Source organism: Geospiza fortis, unplaced genomic scaffold (genome assembly GCF_000277835.1).
Source record: "Geospiza fortis unplaced genomic scaffold, GeoFor_1.0 scaffold130, whole genome shotgun sequence".
NCBI lineage: Eukaryota > Metazoa > Chordata > Aves > Passeriformes > Thraupidae > Geospiza > Geospiza fortis.
The window spans coordinates 10703405-10715590 of record NW_005054300.1 but is presented as its reverse complement, the minus strand read 5'-3'; the positions used below and the strand labels follow the sequence as shown (position 1 = coordinate 10715590).

General features: G+C 40.8%; 1 protein-coding gene across 2 annotated transcripts; it reads right to left on the bottom strand.

Moving 5' to 3' along the window:
- Positions 1-99: 99 nt before the first annotated feature.
- On the bottom strand, positions 100-7244 carry LOC102038269 (cytochrome P450 2H1-like). Of its 2 annotated transcripts, XM_005416495.2 has the most exons (9): positions 7068-7244; positions 5918-6080; positions 4908-5057; positions 3010-3170; positions 2620-2796; positions 2050-2191; positions 1578-1765; positions 980-1121; positions 100-515 (listed from the first exon to the last, which is right to left on the bottom strand). In XM_005416495.2, exons 1-9 carry the CDS (start codon positions 7242-7244, stop codon positions 334-336), a joined length of 1482 nt encoding a protein of 493 aa, XP_005416552.1. In that variant the 3' UTR covers positions 100-333. The 2 variants fall into 2 exon arrangements, with proteins under 2 accessions (XP_005416552.1, XP_005416553.1); XM_005416496.2 differs by lacking the exon at positions 2620-2796.
- Positions 7245-12186: the final 4942 nt, after the last annotated feature.

Sequence of the window (12186 nt, the reverse complement as noted above, 5' to 3'; positions counted from 1 at the left end):
CCCTCAGGTGACAGGGATGGCAGCAGCTGGGCTCTTGGAGAACTAGTGCAGGCAGCCTGGCATGTCAGGAGCCAGACAGGAACCACCACAGGGTGAAGTAGATGCAGAGAAGAATCTGTGTAATTTTGCACAGGGTACTGTGTCCTTCCCTGTGTGATTGCCTACTCTATTTTAGTTCTGGCTGTGGTGATTGTAAAAGCACCATGCAATTTTCTTTCCTAAGCACTCTTCTCTCCATTAATGATCTGAGTGTTTCATTCTCGATAGACTGGGAAATGGCTGTCATTCAGCCAGAGCATTCCTAAGTTTGGGAGCTGGAAATTCTTCACTTGGCTAACGTGGAACAAAAGAGACCTCATAGTCTCGGGGCACATTTGCCAGACTGGTGATTACTGGGCGGATGTCAATGTCTTTGTGATCCACAACAGGCTTCAAAGTAAAGTTCTGCAGGATGGATGTTAAAAATATGAATATCTCCATCCGGGCCAGACCTTCTCCTGCGCAGATGCGTTTTCCTACAACCGAAAAAAAAAAAGGTCATAGTGGAGTATTTTGCTGATAACTGATTTTAGCCACAGTTCCATGAAAATTCAGACATCTCAGACTGCAAAGGCAGCACCACAGTATTTTGGGAAAGCATGAATGAAACTAGGAACTAAAGGTCTAGAACAACGAGAGTGCTCAGTGTGTGAAGGCAGTTTGAAGGCTTTGGTTGCTCAAGTTCTGCTACTGTTTGATGGTTTGAGAGACAAGTTGTGTGGCTGGGTCCCACTTCATACACATCTTGTAGAAGGCATTGGAGGAGTTCTTGTGTTTGCTAAAAAAGGAAGTCAGCTGGAACTGTAGTGCAGGGGTTAGAGCTTCCCAGAAGTGACTCTAGCAGATGTCACCTGACATCGTTGTACAGACAATGGTGATGGAGCCATGAAATATTCAGAGAGATTTCAGGACAGGATGGTCTGGGAGCAAGAAGTCTTACCTGTAGAAAATGGCATGAAGTAGTCACTCTTTTTAAAGGTACCATTTGCATTCAAGAAATGTCCTGGGTCAAATTTTTCTGGATTTGGAAATTCCTTGCTATCATGTAGGACAGAACTCAGCATAGGGAATATCAGAGTGTCCTGAATTAACAAAAACGAAAGGTACAATGGAGATATGTTAAAGCAAGGAGGCCCTAAGAAGTTCCCAGAGCTAAACAGAAGGGTAGTTAAAATTTAAATGAATATTTAATGCACAAAAATATATGCCATTGGTATGGCAAAGATGTTTTTTAGGGAATTTTCATTAAAAGTCTGTTTAGAGTATTTAATATTGCATCCAAATAAATTACAGCATACACTGATGTGAAAAAAAAAAACAGAAATATCTCCCTCCTCATACAGAGGATGCAAAAGTATTTTCTTATTTTTTTTTTCTAATACAAGGGATTGGACTCGATAACTTCCAGAATCCCCTTACCAAAAAAAAAAATCAAATTCAGTATCGCATTTCCTTGCTTTTGAAAATAAATACAAAGAACAAAACTCAATTGTTGTTTTCAAGAGATTATGACCTTTCTCAGACACAGTGTAACAGACCTTGGGGATAAAATAGCCTCTGAACTTGGTGTCTCTGATTACAGCACGTGGGACATTAGCGGGAAGGAAATCAATGTATCTCTGGATTTCGTGGATCACAGCATCTGTAAAGGGTATCTGGCTCCGATCCGACATGCGAGGGCTTCGCTCTCGGCCAATCACGGAATCAATCTCCTTTTGCATTTTCTCTGTTGAGAAATCAGTGAATGTTGAATGAAAAGTCCCCCATCTGTTTGCCTGAACCTCTCTGCATATATACAACAAAATATGCTTTTAGCATGCCAGGAATATATGATTGTACTTAGTACTAACATCTGCTTCTCGTGAAGACAACTAAGACTTACACACATTTCCACACTGCTAAAACATACTTCCTTAGTCAGGGGACTATTGCCACATGTGGTAGTGACAGGAACTGTCCAAACTGATCCCACAACCTATTAAAAAGTTTTAAACTATTTCTTTCCATTACCTACTATCTCTGGGTATTTATGAAGAATCAGAATTGCAAATCTCAGTGTGAGGCTTGTGGTCCCTGTTCCTGCAAGGAACAAGTCGAGTGTGGTTCTGCTCAAGGTCTCAACGGTGAATTTTGAGTCATCATTCCCTTTCTCCTGCAGGAAGATTTGGCAGAAGGTTTTTAATGACAAACCCAAGAAGTTTGCTTAAAAAGAAAAATCCTGTACCCATAATGTAGGTTTATCTTTAGAAAGATAAATGTTCTTTCAAAAATATGACACACACTCTCCAGAACACCAGCATTTATAGTAGGCTTACTAAGTAATATTATGATATGGAATGATCATTGAATTATATTAATCAGTTTGGTCTTTAGCTTTCATCACTTTGGCTCATGCTGTTAATTCTGTGTTTAAAAATCCTTGATAAAAAATGGAGAGGATAAAATGAAGTCAATGTGTCATGAAGAGCAAGTTCCCCTCTGTATTTGCAGAAACCCGCTGTCCCAACATAAGTAAAAAGAAAAGATCTGATTCAAGTAGTGATTTCCATATAATCTAATACATCTCTACTCTTACAGTACCTGTTCCATTTTATTAAGAAAAACATCAATAAAATCTCGAGGACAAGTGGGATCCAGGGTTTTCTGGTGTTCCATTACAATATCTGTTGTAAATTTATCAACTTTTTCAATATTTTTTATCAGTTGTTGATGAGGTCCAGGTAGATAATCCATGATAGTTGGGAAGAAATTATATAGCTGTAAAAATAAAGGGATGAAAAAGCACATTCCGGTTACTGTGAATAAACTAAAATGTTCCCCTGATTGTAACTATGAAAATGGGGCAGTTAAACTGTTTTGGAACAGTAGGTCTTTCTTACTCAGGATTTTATGGCCATTTACTTTTTCACTACATTCAAGGATTTGAATATTATAATAATTAACAAATATATTAAATAAAACCAGACACACCTGTGCTTGTATAGAGGTTTGGAGCTTGTTGTTTTCCTCTATCCAATCAATTAAAGTTAGAAAATTCTTGTCCTCATAGTCAAACCGATCCCCAAAGACGATGGAGCAGATGATGTTGGAAACAGCATGGATCAGGAAACTGCTGGGGTTCAGAGGTTGCTCTGCAACAACCACCAAAAAAAGCTATCTTGCTTTCAGTATTTCATGGATCAACCCCTCCTCTGACCTTACAAAGTTTCACATTGTCTGGAGTTCCAGAATTTTGCACTCCTTTGAAAGGACAGCGAAGGGCCTACCAACTTATTCTTGAAGTGAACTAATTTCAGTCTTACAATGGTTTATCTCTTCTGTCTTGTTTTCAGCAGAACCCTGGTCTGAGTGCTTTAGTTGCTCTTCAGCTAGCGCATGCCTGTCTGTCTTACAGACTATTTATTAGAAACAGCCTAACATTCCCACAAAATCCTAATGAAACCATGGGGACTTTGCCTGAACCTTGTCTTTAGGTTATTACACTCTCCTTATTAACCTTATTAGTGTAACCTCGTACATAACCCTCCACTTGGCGTTCAAATGCCTGTGATCAAAGTCTACTTTTGATAGCACAGCTGCATGACTCCTGTGCAGAGAATTATGGTGTAAGCAAAAAGCAAGATTAGACCCAAGAAAAAAAGGAAAGCTAATTACAGTGCTAGGGTGCATCTCAAGGGTTCAAGATGAGAAACAATAACATGAAAAGGTATAAAATCCTGAAAGAAAACCACAGAGTGAGAAAATATCAACTTAGTAGCAGACTATTCCAAGGAGCAGTAGCACCAGTTCTCTGCCTGACTGGTGACTCCATGGCCATTGAAGACTCAGTAGATATTTCAGAGATGGTGAGTATATTAATGCTGAATGTAGAAGACACTAGTCATAGGTATTTATTATTTGCATTAGGGTAAATAATGGATTTATACTTTTTGGTTGTATATATCTTGCTTGTAAAACCTTTTAATACACAGTAAAAGATGATGCAACAAGGTGAGCCAGAGTTAGAGGCTTGCATAAGGGCATAAGAAATATAGTATTACTGTGATAGTCAAAATATAAAAGCAATGCAGGTGAGAGTGTTTTCTCTGATTTATAAAACAAGTGTTTATCTGAGAAGCCAGATTGAATTGTCTAGTGGCTCATGGAAAACAGTGATGCTTAATCATTCTTTTAAATCTGTCTGCTTTTCCCCCTTGCAGAATAGGCACACATTGAGGGCTGGCAATGAAAAGGGTGGCTGGTACTGTGCCACTCTCAGAGGACACATTTAGAAGTAACACTGACTTATATATTACCAGAAAACACATTTACAGGTTGAAGCCAAGTGGGTAACCTTATATCCTGCCCTCAGAAGCAGCTTATATACCTGTTCCCATTGGACAGCCCCATCAATACTGGGATCTATTATCTTGTGTTCCGATGGATCCAATCCCAAATATCTGCAAATGAGTTCTCTGGTCACCTACTTCTTCAAGATCTGTTTACACAGAGTTGCAGGATACAAGGTGAAGAAGAGCATACTTGATTACCTGACAGCATCCAGCACTGTCTCCATGGCTGAATTCCATCAAACCCTTGGCTCTGTGGCAAAGCCATTCCTTTTGCCTCTTCCTGTCTTGTTCCTCATGCACAATAGGTTAAAAGGTGCTTTCCAAGCCTCTCTCCCCTACTTTTATCCTCCATACTGTCACAGTACCTTTGATTGATAGTTTTGCCTACTGATAATTTTGCCTACAAAAGCAGGGAGCAGAAACAGCAGCCGTACACCCACTCCTTGGGTCATAGATTTTGTGAAGCAGCCCTATACCCCTCATTGTCTAATTGCAGATATGCACAGTGTCTCAACAGGCACAAAGTCCTTATCATACCATGTGTGTTCTTGAGCCTCTCCACCAGAAAATGAGCTTCCTCCTGGATTCGCTCCTCAATGCCCTTTTTCCCCATCCCAAAATCCCGCAGGGTGGTGAGTGCAAATCGTCTCAGCTGCTTCCAGGTCTCCCCATTGCTGGTCAAAATGCCTGACACAGGGAGGAAAAATAGACCTTCATGATGAAACAAGTTTTTTCCCATTTAATGGGAACTACACAGTAGGTACTCAGCATACAAAGACACCTCTCTGAGGAGTTGCACTGCAATTGCTATCTGCCCCAAACCATAACTTCTCTGTAATTCTAAAGGTGATAAATTTGTTCCATCTGTCACAGCCCTTGAATAAAAGTGACTTTATTCCCAGGATAAGAAAAACTATGTTACAAAGTAAGTAAAGTAACACTGAATTGTCTTGGACACAAGGTCTTTGCACTGATGTAACCACTCAGATGTTCTGCTGTGCACCTGCAATAGAGCATATCATTATTGACAGTACCAATGGTACTACACTGTATATATAATATCATGGAATATGTGCTATAAATGCCATACCAGGGACTCACCTGGTGAATAATCTCATGACCTGATCTGGACTGTGGCCCTTACTGGGTCAGCCTATATTATCTTATGTTGTTGTGCTGTGGACTTTCCTTTTGCTGGTTCCTTAGCCATGTCTATATTCAGAATATTTTCAGAAATGGGAGAATGAATGTAAGACCTTAGAGGCACATTTAATGTACAAAATTTTAGCCAGAGCTTGAAGCATGCTGGAAATAAAAAGGCACTCAGTGAAGCCATCCTGGGACTTGAAATAATTCTCCAGGGGACCAGTTTACTCAAGGGTCCAAGTAATGAGCTGGGTATTTTGCCTTTAATTGCTAATTTGTCTGCATAAAAGTAGTAAATGAAATCTACCATGCCCCTCTGCACTGCCCTCTCAGCTGTTCTGGAGCTCTTTCTGAAGCTCTGAAAGCGTCTGTTTTGCATGCTGGTATAAACAAGAGCATACCTGTGCCTCGGAAGAGTTTTTGAATCAGTGGTAGAACGCCTCTTCCACTGAAGTCATCTCCTTGATCAACCAGGGCTTCTTTCAGCACATCATAGCCATACAGCACGACAACCTTTTGTGGGCCCAAATGTACCGTGAAGACAGGACCATACTTCTCACTGAGCTGCAGGAAAGGTGAGCACAAAGAGCAACCTGACAACACCAATGATAATCTTGTGACATTTGTAGCAAAGAAGTCTGAGAGGTGATGTGTCATTGTCCCAACACTGTTGAGGCATGACATTGATTAACAACAGTGCAATGATCTTTCAATTATGAATTACAGATGAGGGACGAGGGAATTATACAAGAAATAAGGAATATGAATGGAAATGGCAAGTATCCAGTCCAAATCTGAGAAAAGAAAATAGCCCTTCATAGGGCTGGCAAAACATTTTAGAATACCTTTGTGCAGGGCATAGTGGATAACAATTTACATGAGCTCTAAAAGCAGTTATATAAACAACATGGAAGCAAATGCCTAAAGGGTTTTTGACCACAAACAGTGAAACTGCCTCTCAAAGGGGTATTTTTGCCAGATGGGTGACATCAGTCAGGGGAGGGAATGGACACAGCCTCCATTCCAAACGTTTTTACCTCAATTTCTGCACTTGCTACTTCCACTCCCAGGAGATCTTACATATCTGCTAGGGAGCAGAAGCAGCAAAATGGAGCAGGGCTCTCCCCCCAAAAATGGCCAGGTTATGTTGCCAATGTGGTGAGGAATTGAGCACAGAAAGATTATACTGCAACAACATCAATGCCTTGATTGCAAATCCAGTGCAAATTGTAGTACTGTGGTACAAATTGTGAGGTCAGCACATAACTCATTTCACTATGGTCATTGCCAATATATAGACTGACATAATATATGGAGATATATATATATATATATGCACCTGTAATATATAGGCTTAAAAATACAATAGATTACTGTGATTATATATAGATTTAATAAGCATGTATATCTGTATATCTGGGAAACCTTTTGGTTCTGTTTAACATTTGGTCAATGCAAATGAAACTTGTGAATTTAGCTGAGAACAGCAGGACTGGACTTTGTTTTATACACCATGAATAAAACATAGGAAAGAGCAAGACAGTCCCTTACCTCTTTCAAGCTTCCAGGCAAATTCCATGGGTTTATCTGGAGCAGGTTTCCAACAATGGGGAGTGCAGTGGGCCCAGGAGGCTCCTTCCCTTTTTGAGATCTGCTTCTCCATGTGGCAAAGAGAAGGCATGAGATGCATACCAGCAACAAAATAGTGGTCACTCCCAGGGCCTCCATGGTGGGCTGAGGAAGTCAAGTGTCAGCAAAGCCCAGTGCTGGACCTGTAAATCCATGCTTATTTATATGCTGTGGTACCAAAGCACATGATTGAAATTAGCCAATAGTGCCTTGCCATTCCAGTTGAGATATGAGTTTACTTATTAATCTGCTAATGATAAGAATGAATGTTACTAAAGCTGACTTTGTGAGTTATGTAACAGTCCTAAAGCAATGGTAATTAAGACCTGGCAAAGCCCTGGTAGGGAAACAAGTAAACAAGGGATGAGAACGTGTAGAGAGGAGAAGTTGGTAAAAACTGTAGCTTAAGAAGGGGAATGGAAGTATTAGTGGAATAATAAATATAAAAAGAAATAGCTTTCTTAGCTTTCATTACCTTAGGAAGTCTCTGTGTAATAAGAAAGAGACATGACATTACTCTTAAAGTAATCCTGAATGAGAATCTGCAGAAGAAGATTGGTTATCTCTGTTTATCTCTGATCTATGAAACTGGTGCTCAAAGACAATGCAGTGGATAATACTGGCAAGAAAAATGAAGTGTGTCAAACACTTGCAGAATATACTGAATTGGAAGGGACCAACAAGGATCATCTAGTCCAACTCTGAAGTGAATGGCCCCTACAGGGATCAAACACACAACCTTGACATTATTAGCACCACGCTCTATCAGTTCAGCTAAGCTCAGTATGAGTTCTCTGTAGCAAAATTTCTCTGGACAGTTCTGTCTGAAACAGCTTTCTCTCTTTTATTCTCCCTCCTCCCCATCCTACTTTCCCCTCTGTTTTTGAGAAGCTTTATGTGCTACAGCCCCAGACCCCTAGCAGAGGATGCTTCCTGGGTAGGTCTTGCCCCACAGAAGAGCCCTTGCCTATCACCCCATAGGCTCTGGTCACACTCTGACCACTCTCTTGCTCTTTGCTTCAGACACCTGGGTCTCTGTACAGCACCTACTGACAATGGATGAGCCTTAAATTAGTGTCAGTGTCCTCTGGCAGTGCCTGTTTCTCTTTACACACTAGGGAGGGAGCTCATCCAGATTTTCAGACAACTAATGTCAGATTAGGAGTATCCCACCCAAACAACCATGTCAGGGACCATTTCAGTCAGAGAAACAGGTTCTTCCACCTGCCAAGACATTTCCCACCCCATTCCATCGTTTGACACATAGCTAAAATGATACTGACCCCTTAGATGCTGTGATGCTGGAAGGATATGTTAAAATGTATATAATCTTATATATCCTATACGTAAAAATACATATTCTACACATAAGAATATATATCTATCTTAATCTCTTGTCTCCCTGATATAATGGAAAGCAATTTGTCTTCCTGCATGAACTTGTTGGCTTAGAACTTGAGTCCACATTTGTTCAATTAGTTTTTGAGTGTTCCTGTGCACAAAAATGGCCAGACATACTGTAAACACCACACCTTGTTCTCTACTGAGTTGTCAGAATGGGGTTTAAGGATGGGTAGATTTTATCTTTAGCCCAGTTAGCTGAGTACTAGCAGATTCTGCAACAGTGAGGAAAGAAACATATCCAGCTTAAATTTAGATATTATAAAGGTAGGTGTACAAATGAGCTGACAGTCTCACCTGTTAGTGGGGAAATACTGATACTTCCACAGAACAGGACATCTCACTTTGCTTATGAGCTTGTTCTTGTGAAATGAGCCAGTCACTGAAGAAGTTTGTTTTCCTGACTACAAAGGAAGGCTCTGGAGACATACAGATTTACATGTCTGTGTGTTAAGGATCTGTTTTGAGGCAGATGATTCTAATTCCCTGATCATTTCTCCTGGTCTTTATGGGGTTTTTTATCAGCAACAAATTCTACAAATTCTTGTGCAATGGGCATTACCCTGAATATTGCACACCAGGGTATTTAAAACCAGAAGTGGGCAGATGAGTGAAATTGAAAAGAACCTTCTAGGCTTTGGAGGGGTGATTATATTGCTAAAACCAGTCAGTTTTATTGTCATCAAGGAAAAACTCCTGTTGTTTGGTTTTTCTTTTCCTTTGCTTTTGTAGATAAAGTGCCTTGCATTCCTCTATTGGCAGCCCTGAGGGTGAACAACTGCTGTGAAGCCTAATGCACTGGAAGAGCAGAGCTTTGCTTGCAGCATCATCCTGCATCCGGACATGGCTTTTTTATTATTTATCTAATTACTCACATAATCCCCAAAGCGTTTCAAAATGGTGTTGGGAATAAAGCCAGAGCTGCTTGGAGGGATCCATGAGTTTAACTGGGAAGAGATTTAACTGCCAAAGTTCTTGGGTCAGCTCTGATGACAGAAAGACAGGGATTATTTGAGTGTGAAAGGCTATTTGAGTATGAAGGGTTTATCTGAGTCTGAAAGACCCAGCCTGATATAGTTCACATTCACAGAGACTCTGTTTTCTTCCAAACTTTCTTCCCAGTGTGGTAGGAAAGCAGATGATGGGGCTTCTGGTCTTGTTACAGACTGGCACCATTCTCTTGCTCCACCTGTAAATTCAAGCTCAAATTGACAGGGTGGGATGCTGCTGTATGAACCAGTGTTTCAAATTGCAGGCCTTCCTTAGAATGCCTTCTGGAAGCTGTTGCTTTGCTGGGCCTGCCCAGTGGCATGCATGGGCCAGCTCCTAGGATTCCATCCTGTGTTTACACGCCTTTCATCTGGGACCTGTACTTAATCAACTTGCTTCTGTTGTCCTCCAGATTCGGTCTGTGAGAAAACAGACACCGTTTTCTCCCCAGGACAGTCCCTTCAGGTGTATTCCCAGCCTGCTCAGGCATACTGGATCTGGCTCACTCACAGCATCCAGCATGGTGCCACAATTCAGATTTGTGACCATGGAGAGGACACAGCAGTGCTTTAGCTGCTGCTGAACAATGCTTGCACTGCACTGAGGCTTTCTTGGTTGCTCCCTCTGTCCCCAGCCCAAGTAGCAGGCTGGGGGATAGCAAGGGATTGGGAGTGGACACTGCTTGGACAACAACCCAAACTGACCTAAGAGATAATCCATGTCTAACATCACACTTGGCAATGAAAACTGGGGAATTGCCTCTCCAGTGCAGCCATTGTCCAGAGACTGTGTGATCATGAGCCTTTTGGTGGTGAGTCTTTGCATCACTCGTTTATTTTTTTCTGTCTCTTTGTTTAACTATCTTTATCTTCACCAGGAAATGTTATCAATTTTGTTTTTCCAGGTTGTTCCCTCATCCTGTTAGAGAGAAATCTAGAGTTTGCACAGTGGAAAGCTGGGTACAGACTATTAGCTAGTGTCTGTTCCATGGCACCCAGGCACAAATAAATGTAGCAACTTTTGGTATTTGTTCCTTTCTATATTTTCAAATAGGCCAAAGGAGGTGGCTTTTCACACACTATGCCCTTGGGCTGTGTGTGAAAAGATGTATGTGTGTATGACAATTTTTCAAGATGTATGTGTCCAAAAAGTAACCAGGCCAATTCATGAGAGCAAAAATCCATTGAGGGTGCTCAAATACAGAGATACTACTGATAGCTCAGGAATCACTAGAGACTGAAGCAGTCTGAAAGAATATTCCTCTGTGGTAGCCACGTTTGGTTTTGCTCTGTTCCTTGGGAACTAATTTTTAAGCTAGTGTTGGAGTTAGACAGAATTCTGGGCTGCCTTGACTATTGTCATGATCCAGCACACCCATCCTTGGGTTCCTATGTCCTTACATTAAAATGTGACATTTCACTACACATTTCCATTGAGATGGTTTAACCCAGTTGACAACTGAGCACCACACAGCCTCTTATTCACTCTCTCTCTCCAGCAGGATAGAGGGGAAGAGAACTGGAACACTGCAAGTGAGAAAACTCATGGGTTGACTTAAGAACATTTTAATAATTGAAATAAATAATGATGATGATGATGATGATGATGAGGAGGAGGAGGAGGAGGAAGAAATTATAAAAATGAAACTCAAGAAAGATGAGTAATGGAAACTAAAAACAATTGCTCGCTACCAACCAAATGATGCCCAGTCACTGCTGAGCAGTGGCCCCCAGTCTATTTCTCTCTAGTTTATGCATTGAGTATGTTGCCATATGTATGAAATATCCCTTTGAACAGTTGGGATCAGCTGTCCCAGCTCTGTCTCCTCACAACCTCTTGTGCTACCCCAACCTATTTGCTGACTGGGTGGTAGGAGAAATTGGAAAATACCTTGAGGCTGTGCAAGCACTGCTCAAAAATCACTAAATCATGCCTGAATTATTAACACTGTTTCCAGCACAAATCCAAAACATGGTCCCACACCAGCTACTATGGAGAAAATTAACTCTACCCATCCCAAACCAGGACAGCAAGTTGGCAGAGTAGCCTGTGGAAATCATCTTGCCTGTTCTGCTGTGAATAGCAACATCTCAGCTGCTAAACTTTTACTACTTTCAGACAGGACTTTCCTTACTGCCATGTAGAAAATACAATATCGACCTCTGCCTTATTTCTGGCAGTAATCTGACAAACAATCTGCCGTGGTCAGCAAGTATTAAGGTTCAGTGAGATCTTCAGTATTCAACAATTTATATTACACTCATATTTGTAAAATGCTACACATTGTACTACAGATAAGACACAAACCACATCATTTGTTTTCAGATCACAGAAATTACATTTGACCAACTAGATCAAATAACTTGGTTAAATATTTATGTATGAACTCAATAGACCCAAAACATAACTCAACTGTAAAATGAAGAAGTCAATGAAGTTCATCGCAGTGAAGTCAATGAAGTTCATTGCAATGAAGTCATTTGCAATACATGGCAAGCTGCTTTTTAGTTATCAGAAGCTTCAAAAATAAAGCTCATAACAGCCTTTCCACTAGACCTGTACTGTGACCCCACCAACAGCAAGTCTCTATGTTGCTGCTATACCCCCTCATCTCTCAGTAAGGTCCTTAGTTCCAGACTATGGTCAGCAT

Excerpts from the sequence above, each read along its gene's own strand:
- LOC102038269 (XM_005416495.2), bottom strand. The coding sequence starts at position 7,244 with ATGGAGGCCCTGGGAGTGACCACTATTTTGTTGCTGGTATGCATCTCA. Across the intron at positions 5,058-5,917 it reads AAAACTCTTCCGAGGCACAG|GCATTTTGACCAGCAATGGG; the intron begins GTATGCTCTTGT and ends TCCCTGTGTCAG. Across the intron at positions 516-979 it reads CTTCATGCCATTTTCTACAG|GAAAACGCATCTGCGCAGGA; the intron begins GTAAGACTTCTT and ends TTTCGGTTGTAG.